At 44.2% G+C, this 13,234-nt stretch overlaps 1 protein-coding gene across 1 annotated transcript in view; it reads left to right on the top strand.

Moving 5' to 3' along the window:
- The window catches only part of LOC113930954 (protein FAM122A-like), a 62,589-nt gene extending 61,367 nt beyond the window's left edge, over window positions 1–1,222 (top strand). Inside the window, 1 exon segment of the mRNA XM_035725564.1 lies at window positions 824–1,222. Within this exon segment, the coding sequence (XP_035581457.1) occupies window positions 824–851 (28 nt within the window). The 3' untranslated portion in view covers window positions 852–1,222.
- Window positions 1,223–13,234: the final 12,012 nt, after the last annotated feature.

Genomic DNA, 13,234 nt, shown 5'->3' with positions numbered 1-13,234 from the left:
CTGGGGGAGCAGGGAGAAGAGAAGGAAGCTCTCTCAAGGAGCTTCCAGTCTAGTGAACCATGTGGCATCCACATGGGAAGCAGTGAGCAAAGAGAAGTTGACACTTGCTAAGCACCTATTAGGTGCCAGTCACTGGACAAACCCTGTAAGGCAGGTATGACCCCTATTTAACAGATGAGCAAACTGAGGAGCAGAGAGGTGAAGATGACTTGCCCAAGATCACATCGCTAGTAAGTGGTAGAACTATGATTTGAACCCAGCAGGCCTGGGACTCACCATAAGAGAATAAGATGAGACAGCTTATAGTCAAGTATTTGGTTGAATGCGCCAGATGAGATGCACTCAAGAAGGTTCAGTGAGATGGGTGGAATCTAAGAAGGCCAAGATGGGGCCTCTGGGAGATAGAGTGTGTCAGGAAACTGACAGCCTGCAGCAAGTGCCCCCACGCCAAATTCCTGCAGAACCTGGGCATTACAACCAACCACCTGTTCCCGCTGAAGGGCCCAGGCTCGGTCCATCTCCTTTTCTGCTGTATTTGGGAAGGTGGGAAGGAGAAGCTGGATCACATTTCTCCCTTCAACTCAAACTGGCCCCCTCTGAGGCTAGCTGAGCTGTTTCTCTTCCAAGTGCCTGACCTCCTGGGGCAGTTTCTCAACCCAGAAGCACAGCTCCCTTTGAGCTGAGAGGAGCCTCTCATTCAAGAACCACAAGACCCCACACCCCCCCTGGCCTGCCCTCTCCCTCCTTTCCTACCCTTATGCTTCTGTTCATGTAGAAGGCACGAAAGGAATTTAACGTGTTTCTGCTTTTTTTTCCATGGCAGGGAGAAGAGCTGGCCTAGTCAGATATAGAATCTTCCCAGTCTGCTCAAGGCATTACCAATCAAATAGCCTCCGTCTGACACATCAGATTTGCAGAGTAAAATAAAAGGGCACGTTCATTCTCTTCTTTACCCCCAATGAAGAAAAGGATAAGTTTCTTCTTAAGTTTGTAGTTCTAATTCTCAACAGTTATGGTGTTTGGGGGTGGGGAGGTGGGGGTAGGTTTCTCTCAAAAGAAAAAATGGGATAAATGAAAGGTTTTGTAGGTCACTTAAAAGAAATGCAGAGGGATGCCTGGGTGGCTCAGTCGTTAAGCGTCTGCCTTCAGCTCAGGTCACGATCCCGGGGTCCTGGGATCAAGTCCCGCATCGGGCTCCCTGCTCGTGCGGGGAGGGGGGCCTGCTTCTCCCTCTGCCTGCCGCTCTCTCTACTTGTTCTCTCTCCCTGACAAATAAATTTTTTAAAAAGTCTTTAAAAAAAATAAAAAGAAATAAAAAATAAAAGAAATGCAGAATTGTGCTCGGATCTTTTAGACTTTTTATTTTGAAATAAGGATAGATTCACAGGAAGTTGCCCTTCGCCCAATCTCCCGCACTGATTATATCACACATAATTGTAGTACCATATAAAGCCCAGAAAATTGACATAGGTACAATGTGTGTGTATAGTTGTATTTTTTATTACATGTATAGATTTGTGTGACCACCACCACAATCAAGATAAAAAACTATTCCATCACCACAAAGATCTCCCTGGTGTATCCCTCTGTAGTCACACCCACCCTGCCCCCCACCACCATCCCTAACCTCTGGCAACCATTAATTTGTTCTCCCATCTCTATAATCTTGTACTTTAAAAACTACAGTTCCCTTATCAAAATGAATTGGCACCTCCAGCTTTCACAGAATCTCAGGCTCGAAGGAGTGACTTCTCCAGCCCAATTCCGCACCCCCCCACCGCCCCTGTGCCCAAATTCCCTCTCTAGTCCTTCCAAGCGTCCATCCAGCCACTACAACGTGCAAACCAGAACCTTCTCCAGGATCCTGAGGTATGTGATATAAATATTTAGAGCAAGGACATCGTTTCCTCCTACAAAATTATAATTACCAAAACTCTTACCCTTAGATTAAATATTACAAAAACCTCACTCGTGTGCTGATTTTCCCATCACAAGCTGTTCTATCCCAAACGAGCATCTCCTTTTTCCATTCTTTGACCTAGTGAGAGGGAGGAGGTGCAGGAGGCCTGGAAGGCTCACAGAAAATTCCAGAAATCCCTTCCTTACCGATAGGTTAAATCGTCTGGCCTCCAGCAGTTGGGGCCTTTCAGATGTAAGTGGTGCATGTGTGGAATTCATTTCTCATCTGATGGTGACTGTGTTATCTCCATCATATCTACAAGTCATCCTCGGGGAGATAATCTGAACTGGAGCCCAACTGCCCTGGAGCCCAACTCCCCAGGACTCACTTGTGGTGGGTCAGAGAGCTTCGCAGGGCGCTCGGTAGCCTGGAACATGAGAAACTCATGACTCAAAATCATGCTAAGACCAGAAGGGGCTAGCAGAAGTCAAGCCATGGGGCTTCAATGGCTAGGATTAACTTGGATCCCCCACCTCCTCTCCCCTGGACTGTTTTGAAATCTTTCCACTTTGCACAAACTGAACTTGCTCTTCACAAAGAGCACCTTCTTCTCCTCCCCCAGAGAGCAGCGCATACTCAAATCCAGACTCCGACCCATTAGGATGTGCCCTTTAGAAGAGATGACTTCAAAAAGATAGAGGTGGGGAGGGCACCTGATCGGGGGGCCAGGAAACACTGCAAGCTCATGAATACCTTCCTCCTTCTTGAAGTATGGCCAACAGTACCTTAGCTCCCTGCTTTCTGAGTGGGGGGGCTCCTGCCTTCCAGAGCATTCCGCACTTCCCCTTAGGTGCGGAGAGTATGAGTAGCGAGGGAGGGAAGGAGAGACGACAGCTAGCGGCGGGCCCCACCCCAAGTGCCATTGCTCTGGGTCCCCGTTGCAAGGCTGGCGGCCTGCAGTATGCATGGTGACTGCAGCTACTCACGGCTCAGTGTTTGCCCCTTTGCCAAATAACCTGTGTGTGTGATTTGTCATTTCCAGAGTGAAAACATATCTCCAACTGCTTTAATAATCCTGACATGTGCTGAGCTGCTTTGGTGTTTAGGGGGTAATTTCTATGGTTCCTCTTGGGCTATTTCTTCAACCTGTGGTAGCTGGATAGACCACAGGGCCAGTTCCTGGTTGGGAAGCTGCTCACGGCTCTGCCCCTTGCTCACTGGGAGGCCTCCTGCTGGGAGGAAGGTAACTTCAACCCTCCTGGCCTCAGTTTCCTTGTTGACAAAAGAGGAATAAATAACAACTGCCCTCCTAATCTGACAAAGGTCATTTAGATAAACAGAGTAGCAGCATCTTTGTGCAAGTTCCAGAGGGAAAATGCAGTGGTCAAAACATTCAAATACAGTGTTAAAAATATTGTTTAAGATGCCTGGGTGGCTCAGTCGTTGAGCGTCTGCCTTCGGCTCAGGTCATGATCCCAGGGTCCTGGGATCGAGCCCCGCGTCAGGCTTCGGGCTCCCTGCTCGGCGGGAAGCCTGCTTCTCCCTCCCCTGCTCCCCCTGCTTGTGTTCCCTCTCTGGCTGTGTCTCTCTCTGTCAAATAAATAAATACAGTCTTTAAAAAAAAAAAAACAACCTTGTTTTAAAATGCTCTTCAATGTTTAGAAAAACATTCTTTTTTTTGTAATACAAATGGTTACTTTTATTTATTTTTTACTAAGTTTTTTTCTTTTAATTCCAGTATAGTTAACATACGGTGTTATATGAGTTTCAGGTGTACAAGATAGTGATTCAACAAGTCTATACATGACTCAGTGCTCATCATGATAAGTGTGCTCTTAGTCTCCATCACGTAGTCCACCCAGCCCTCCCCCCACCTCCCCGCTGCTAACCATCAGTTTGTTCTCTATAGTTAAGAGTCTGTTTCTTGACTTCTCTCTCTCTCTTTTTTTCCTTTGCTCATTTGTTTCTTAGATTCCTCATATGAGTGAAATCCCATGGTATTTGTCCTTCTCTGAGTGACTTATTTCACTTAGCATTACACTCTCTAGCTCCATCCATGTTGTTACAAGTAGCAAGATTTCATTCTTTTTATGGCTGAAGAATATTCCATTGTATATATATATATATATATATATATATATATATATATATACCACATCTTTATCCATTCATCTGTTGATGGGTATTTGGGCTGCTTCCATAATGTAGCTATTGTAAATAATGCTGCCATAAACATAGGGGTGCACGGATCCCTTTGAATGAGTGTTTTTGTATTTTGGGAGGAAATACCCAGGAGTGCAACTACTATATTATAGGGTAGTTCTATTTTTAATTTTTTGAGGAACCTCCATATACTCTTTTCCAGAGTGGCTGCACCAGTTTGTATTCCCACCAACAGTGCACAAGGGTTCCTTTTTCTCCACATCCTCGCCAACACTTGTTGTTTCTTGTGTTTTTGATTTTAGCCATTCTGACCTGTGTGAGGTGATACTTCGTTGTAGTTATGATTTGCATTTCCCTGATGATGAGTGATGTTTAGCATCTTTTCATGTGTCTGTTGACCATCTGTAGGTCTTCTTCAGAGAAATATCTGTTCATGTCTTCTGCCCATTTTTTAATTGGATTATTTGTTTCTTGGGGTGTTAAGTTGTGTAAGTTCTTTATATAGTTTGGATACTAACCCTTCATCAGATATGTCATTTGCAAATATTTTCTCCGATTCAATAGGTTGTCTTTTAGTTTTGACTGTTTCCTTTGCTGAGCAGAAGCTTTTTATTTTGATGCAATCCCAATCCTTTATTTTTGTTTTTGTTTCCCTTGCCTCAGGAGACATATCTAGAAGGATGTTGCTACAACCAATGTCGGAGAAATTATTGCTCGTGCTCTCTTCTAGGATTTTTATGATTTCATGTCTCACATTTAGGTCCTTAATCAAGTTTGAGTTTATTTTTGTGTATGGTGGAAGAAAGTGGTCCAGTTTCATTCTTTTGCATGTAGCTGTTTGTATTCACCAGTTTGTATTCAACACCATTTGTTGAAGAGACTATCTTTCCCCCATTGCATATTCTCTCCTTTCTCAAAGATTAATTGACCATATAATTAATTATGGGCTTATTTCTGGGTTTTCTATTCTGTTCCATTGATCTATGTGCCTGTTTTTGTGTCAGTACCATACTATTTCGATTACTACAGCTTTGTAATTTAACTTGAAATCTGGAATTGTGATACCTCCAGTTTTCTCTTTTTCCAAGATTACTTTGGCTGTTTGAGGTCTTTTGTGGGAGCTTTTCCCCTAAGGTCAGGAACACGGCAGGGATGTCCACTTTCACCACTTTTATTCAACATAGTACTGGAAGTCCCAGCTACAGAAATCAAACAACAAAAAGAAATAAAACGTATCCAAATTGGTAAGGAAGAAGTAAAACTTTCACTATTTGCAGATGACGTGATACTATATATAGAAAACCCTAAAGACTTCACCAAATACTAGAACTGACAAATGAATTCACTAATGTCACAAGATACAAAACCAATGTACAAAATCTGTGGCATTTCTATATGCTAATAATGAAGCAGCAGAAAGAGAAATTAAGAAAACAATCCCACTTACAATTGCACCAAAAATAATAAAATACCCAGGGATAAACTTAACCAAAGAGGTGAAAGACCTATGCTCTGAAAACTATAAAACACTGATGAAAGAAATTGAAGAGGATACAAAGAAATGGAAAGACATTCCATGCTCATGGACTGGAAGAACAAATATTGTTAAAATGTCTCTACCACCCAAAGCAACCTACAGATTTAATGCAATCCCTATCAAAATGCCAACAGCATTTCTCACAGAGCTAGAACAAACAATCCTAAATTTTCTATGGAACCACAAAAGACCCCGAATAGCCAAAGCAATCTTGAAAAAAAAAAATACTCTTAAGGGACACCTGGGTGTCTCAGTCGGTGAAGCATCTGCCTTCGGCTCAGGTCATGCTCCCGGGGTCCTGGGATCGAGCCCCACATTGGGCCCCCTGCTCAGCGGGAAGCCTGCTTCTCCCTCTCCCTGCCGCTCCCCCTGCTTGTGCTCTCTCTCTCTCTGACAAATAAATAAAACCCTAAAAAAAAAAACACATTCTTAAAATAACTCTTAGTCTTATCTATTTTACCTTAGGCCTGGTTTTTTGGCCTATTTGGACTCAATTCTCAACTATTCATTATATTTTTTAGCATGAGGGTGAGGTTAGCTATAAAATATTATGAAATCGTTAGAATGTGGGATTTAAAAAAAAAGAGCATGGGCTAAAGTGATCCTAATACTAGGAATTTGATCTCATGCATAAAGACAGTTGGCTTTGTTAAGCCGGTATGCTTACCACTTTTCAGTAAGATTTACTGTTGCACAACAGCGAGATGTGCCCAGGTCATTGGGTTGTAAAGTGCAAAGTCAGTCAGAATCACCCCTGTGGCGTCGATCAGCAGGCCAATTGGCATGCCTCTTCACCTGGTCTTCTTTTGTGAGAGCGGATTGCCCTGAACTGGATCCCGGGGGCTTTGAGCTGAGAACTTCATCAGGTTCCTGCTAATTAATCATCAAATCAACTCATTGCAAAACCAAGTAGCCATGCTGATCCATTAATGCAGGTCCCCAGAGTCATTAGGACAGCTGAAAGAGGAGGAAATGGCCTGATCTCCTCCCAGGATTACAGGGGAGAAGCTCCTAAAAATCTGATGAGTCCCTGCTAACCTGGGGGTATAATCCAGGAATGATGCTTTTTCTACCTTTTCCTGTAATATTCCTTTGAAAAAGCTACTCAGCAAACAAAAGGGCCTGTGGCCTTGCCCAGCAGTGCTCAGCCACTGAGAGGTTCCCCCCTCCGTGTAAGCCACGCTCTTGCACAGAGCTAAAGGCTCAGACCACCCAGCTGGTTGGAAAGTGAAAACGCAGTCAGTCAATTATCTACCCTTTCCGGCCATGCGATGTCAAACCGGTCTGGCTGATAAACTGCGTTGCCCAGCTGTTCAGGTCTGTAACCTATCTTCCCTTCATTCTGGGAGAGCTTGTGGTTGCAGTTTGGTTCATATTTGGGTCAAAGGTCACTGTCAAGAGGGAGGAACTTTGATAATTGCTCCAGTTTTTTTTTTCCCTGAAATATTGAGCTGTCTACATGATGCCATAATAATGGATGGAAAAGTGAAAAGGTCTTTCAGTGGAGTAAGCGATCACTTGCGTGATAGCAGCCAGTTTGGTTTTCTGTTGCTGTTGTTGTTGCCAAGATGGCTGGTTGGTTTGTGTTGTGTAAACACGTACTCGCTCCTTTTTTTTTTTTTTTTTTACTGAGTTGCCCCAAAAGTGAACTCCCTAGTGGGGAGGCTGCATGATATTAAGTGGTAAAATCATCAACCGTAAAGCCAGATGGACCGAAATGTATTTGCTGTGAGATCTTGGGAAGGCTGAATAATATCTCTGAGCCTCAGTTATCTCATCCGTAAATTGGGCAAGATAATATCTGCCTTGAAGTGTTGTTGCAGGATGGTTAGGAGGCTATTTTAAGTGTCTACCTTGGGTCAGGCAGTCAGTATTTCTTAACTTTTAATGCACATACAGATCACGCGGGGATCTCGTTAAACTGCTGACTCTGATTCAGTAGGTCAGGAGTGGGGCAGGAGGTTCTTCATTGCCAATTCTCTCCCAGCTGATACCCATGCTGCTGGTCCACAGACCATACTTGGAGTAGCAAGTAGGTCATTTGCGAAGTGCCTAGCACAGTCAGTGATTAATACATGCTCACCCCACAATAATTCAACCAACTCACTTAAAAATTACAGAGAAGAAATTTCCTCAAAGTTTTTTTTGTCCCCCCCCCTGGGGCGCCTGGGTGGCTCAGTTGGTGAAGCGTCTGCCTTCGGCTCAGGTCGTGATCTCAGGGTCCTGGGATCGAGCCCTGCATAGGGCTCCCTGCTCAGCAGGGAGTCTGCTTCTCCCTCTCCCTCTGCCCTCCCCTGTGCGTGCTCTGTCTCAAATAAAATAAAGTTTTTTTTTCAAAAAATTCCTTTTTCCTCAAATGTAATACCTGTCTGCCTACAGCTATGTTTCCATAGCCTTTGCAAAATGGCTCTTTGAGATTGGCCACGGTTGGTAATTTCTGAAGGCAGGTAATGGGTACGTGGGAGGGGCTCGTTATACTAGTCTCTCTTTGTACATGTTTAACATTTTCCAAAATACATTTGTTAAGTTAAAAAAGAAAACTCCAACAGAAGATTTTTAGGGCAGTAATACTCTTCTGTATGATACTGTAATGGTGGGTCATGTCACTATACATCTGTCCAAACCCACAGAAAATACACCAAGAGTGAACCCTAATATAAACAGTGGACTTTGGGTGATAATGACCCGTCAGCGTAGGTTCATCCATTGTAACAAATGCACAGCTGGGGGATACGGTTAGTAGAGAGGCTATGGGTGTGTTGGGGGGGAGGCAGGGGATATGTGGGAACTCTCGGTACTTTCTGTTCAAGTTTGCTGTGCACCCAGAACTGTTCTAAACAGTAGAGTCTATTAAGAAAAACCACACAAACAAACAAAAAACACCTGTTTCCTAACAGGCTGAGAACAGCGGGAGATACAGGTTACCTGGTAGAGTGATTACCTCCAAAAACATGTTCATTAGACGAGAGAAAGCTTTCATTTCGATTCTGCAAATAAATCCATTCCTAACCTTGCCTTCTGTGACCTATGATTACATAAAAGTAATTGACCCAACCACCCCAGGATGTAGCACATTTTTTCCCGTACCATTAGCACAGTTCACACTTCATTTTATCACAACGCTTGGTGCATTGTTTTTCTCTGCCGTGGTGGGCTAAAAGCCGTCCACATCCTCATAAAATCACTTATTCTTTTCACTTTGTTGAATCAGGGCTTCCCTCCACCTACCTGGATCACGTCCTGAGCTGCGCAGCTTGTGTGTTCATTAAGCTAGTGATTCACAAAGCAAGGGCCAAGCTAATTGGAAAATGCATTTGGTGAGCTGGACATTGCCCATTGAACTGGGCCCAGTTTTTCTTAGGCACTGAGCTGACATAGCTCAGGATAGGTGTCATTAAATCTTTGGACATCTTTTGATTAACCAAGTGACAGGGAGGCAAATCAGAAAGAAAGAAAATGAACAAAATAAGGAAAGGGCCAGCTTGAGCTTGGTCTATTTGCCGTTCTTTTTTCTCTTGGTTCTATAAAGCCTCTCTAAACCAGTGTCCTAATTGATTCCTCTCTTTTCTGCCTATGACTTTACTTAAAGGGTCTTTGATGTGGTAACTGGACGAGGCCTCATCCCAGTGGCCTGTAGCTGGGTCAACACTTTGTTACTCTGTTTGGTATTTAATCCTGGAGAGTAATGTTCCACTCTGGTATGTTGTTTATCACTTCCAGATTATAGGTGTAGCAAATATTTTCCTAATGAAATAATCACGAACTTGGCATTCTCCTGCTGACATAACACAGCCAGGCTCTGCGGGGCTCTCCATCCGAATCTTCTAGTGGAACTGCAGGGTCCCACCTCCACCGCACGCCCTCCGATGTCCTTTGGGTCCGTTTTGAATTGTTCCCTTTGTGTTCTCTCAAAATGTCAGGGCTTTCGGTGCTACTGGCAGTCTTCAGTCTTTTTCATAATAACAGAGTTTTGAAATGTCAGCGTTCTGTTTCCGTGTGCGTGTCGAAACCCGTGGGTGTCTCCTGGGCGGCTGCCCTGTCGCCACTCCGCTCAAGTGTTCCCCGAGTGAAAATATCCAGGAGAGACGCTCGTCTCCAGAATCCCTTCTAGAAACCTGAAACTTGACAGGCTGCCTTTGTCCAGCTCCTTTTTGAAGTTAACTTGGGTGGCAGAATTGTGCAGGCCTCACGATTTCTCGAGGGGACAGAAACACCTGCAGCGACAAATAATTACAGTGCCTGCCATGCGTCTTGCCGTGCATTTCCTGTTTGCTGGCTGCTTTCGCGATGAATCATATTTGCTTGCACGGTGACAACTATTTCTCTGCCCTGTTCCTGATAACTTTGCCATACCCGGGGCCCCTTGGGGAGGCTAGTTCTTCCCTGAGCAGCCCACGTTCAGCCCCTGGAATCACGGCAGCGGAAAGGGCTTTCTTCGTGGCACACAGGAAATAATGGCCCATCCCTCGTCCCTCGGAGTCTCGACTGTCTCCCTGGAAAGTGCTTTAAAGCCACCTGTCTCACCTCGCGGCACCTTCACCCTTGCCTTTGCTTGCGAGCCCAGCCCTTCTCTGGGTGGGACTCCAGCGCAGCCTTGAAGGGTGGACCGCAAATCCACGCGGCGCCGACACGCACTGGACCTGTGATCGCTTGCCGGTCACCCAGCTCTTGAGGGTGAGAGCCTGTCCCCACGTGACAGGGTTCAAATGAAAGGGAAGGCCTTAAGTGAGTTGAATTAAGTAATCTCTAATAGGGAAGATCCAACTGCTTGATGATTCTGGGAATCTACTTGAGAAACTCATGGGGGGGGTGTCCTTTTACAAAACGGGGAAATTAGACACTTCAGAGAGGAGGAAAGCTGCCTAGGAGAGACACTGGTTACAAATTTAGTCTTTGATATGAAATACTGCTACTGAGTCATCGACAATAAACCCCTTCCAAGATTATAAGGGGATAAATTTTCCCATGCTGTTATCTAGCACCTTTATGGTTTCTTTTTTTTTTTTTTTTTTTTACATTTAAGTTGTTGATCCATTTAGAGTTTATCCTGGTAGCATGCATCAGTCCAACTTCAATTTGTTCTAGATGGCTATTCAGTTGTTTTCATGCCATTTACTGACCAGTATATTGTTTTTCTGAGAGGACACCTCTAGCATTTACTAAATTCCCAGATACCTTTGGGTCTATTTCTGTACTTCCAATTCTTTTCCATTGGTCTATTCATGGGCCAAGGCCACAGTTAGAATTATTGGGGTTATATAAATGTTTTAATTTCTGGAAGAATTTCGCCCATTAATCTTCTTTTGAAGAGTTTTCCTAGCTATGCTTATTTCTCCATATGAATCTAGAATCAACATGTCTAGGTTAAGAAAAGACACCAAAACTCTTGGTATTCTTATTGGAACCATATTAAATTTATATAACTTAGAAACAATGGAGGGGCCCCTGGAGGGCGCTCAGTTGGTTGAGTGTCTGACTTGATCTCAGCTCAGTTTTTTGTTTTTTTTTTTTAAGATTTTATTTGTCAAAGAGAGAGAGCACAAGCAGGGGATGCGGAAGGCAGAGGGAGAGGCAGGCTCCCCGTGGAGCAAGGAACCTGATGCGGAACTCGATCCCAGGACCCCGAGATCATGACCTGAGCCGAAGGCAGAAGCTTAACTGATTGAGCCACCCAGGCATCCCTCAGCTCAGGTCCTGACCTCAGGGTCATTTGAGTTCAAGCCCCATGTTGGGTTCCACACTGGGTGTGGAGCCTACCCTAAAAAAAAAAAAAAACCATTAGGGGCGCCTGGGTGGCTCAGTCGTTAAGCGTGTGCCTTTGGCTCAGGTCATGCTCCCGGGGTCCTGGGATCGAGCCCCACATCAGGCCCCCTGCCCAGCGGGGAGCCTGCCTCTCCCTCCCCCGCTCCCCCTGCTTGTGTTCCCTCTCTCGCTGTGTCTCTGTCAAATAAATAAAATCTTTAAAAAAAAACTGTTAAAAAAGAAACAAGGGAAATTTTAATGATGTCAAGGCTGTATGTCCAAGAACGGTAAGATGTCTTTCCATTTGCTCAAGTCTAGTTTTCTGTTTACCAAAAGTGTCTTGTAGTTTCCCTCATAAAAAATTTTGAACTTTAAATTTAAACCTAGGGTTTTTGAATTTTAACTTTTTTGCTACCACAAATGGATTATCCTTCAAACTGGTGTCTGTGTGTATGTATGTATGTAAATATGATCTGTAACCTTGGAAGGATCTGGGGTTTTCTAGGGTTCAAAATCCAGAAGTCATCAAAGATTCATAAATTCGACTACCCCCAGATTAAGTTTTCCATGGTAAACATACCATAAGCAGAGTCAAGAGAAAAATGAGAAGCTAGAAGGAAGTCTTTGCAACTCATTATCACAAAATGCTCCTACAAGCCAAGAAGAAAACAACCCACCCACCAGAGAGCAGGGGGTGGGGGAACAGAGGATATGAGCAAATAGTCTATGAAGAGGTGGCCCACCTCACTTTGGAGTTAATAAAGTACGCTGAGATGCCACTTCTCATCCATCAGATGAGTGAAACACACGGCTGCTGGGACGGCGGGAGAACAGACACTTCTCGGGCAGTGCTGGTAAAACTGGTCAGGAGGGAACTGGCTAAGTGAATTATGCTACACGCCACACAAGAAAACACTCGGCAGCTATTAGGAAAAAGAATGAGGATCCTCTTTAGCTACTGATCTAGAAAATTCTCCCGGATATAGTGTGAAGTGAAAACAAGCTAGGTGTTTGCAACGATGTGGATGGAACTGGAGGGTATGATGCTAAGCGAAATAAGTCCATCAGAGAAAGACAAGTATCATATGATCTCACTGATACGAGGAATTTGAGAAACAAGACAGAGGATCCTAGGGGAAGAGAGGAAAAAATGAAACAAGATGAAACCAGAGAGGGAGACAAACCACAAGAGACTCTTAATCACAGGACACAAAACTGAGGGTTGCTGGAGGGGAGGGGGGTGGGGGGATGGGGTAACTGGGGGATGGGCATTAAAGAGGGCACGGGAGGTAATGAGCACTGGGTGTTACGTAAGACTGATGAATCACTGACCTCTACCTGAAGCCAATAATACATTATATGTTAATTAAAAAAAAAGAAAAAGCTGGGTACAGTATAGTATACAGAACAAGCTACCATTTACATATAAAACCATAAAAATGAAAATATGTATTTAGATAAAGAAACAATGGAACCATATTTAAACCAACAACAGTGGTCACTTGAAAGGACCTGAGTGGACAGGGAAGGCAAACTGATTTTTCTACTGTACACCTTATTTTTAAGATTTATTTATTTATTTATTTATTTATTTGAGAGAGAGAGAGAGAGAGAGAGAGAGAATGAGAGATAGAGAGCATGAGAGGGAAGAGGGTCAGAGGGAGAAGCAGACTCCCCGCCGAGCAGGGAGCCCGATGCGGGACTCAATCCAGGGACTCCAGGATCATGACCTGAGTCGAAGGCAGTCGCTTAACCAACTGAGCCACCCAGGCGCCCCCACCTTTTTATTTTTTAAAAAAGTCATCTCTACGCCCAACGTGGGGCTCAAACTCAGGCGCCCCGGTATACCTTTTTATAGTTGACTTTGGAAGCACGTGACTATTACCTATTCA

Source organism: Zalophus californianus, chromosome X (genome assembly GCF_009762305.2).
Source record: "Zalophus californianus isolate mZalCal1 chromosome X, mZalCal1.pri.v2, whole genome shotgun sequence".
Classification (NCBI taxonomy): domain Eukaryota; kingdom Metazoa; phylum Chordata; class Mammalia; order Carnivora; family Otariidae; genus Zalophus; species Zalophus californianus.
The sequence above is the reverse complement of the archived record's forward strand: the minus strand, read 5'-3'. Positions and strand labels throughout refer to the sequence as shown.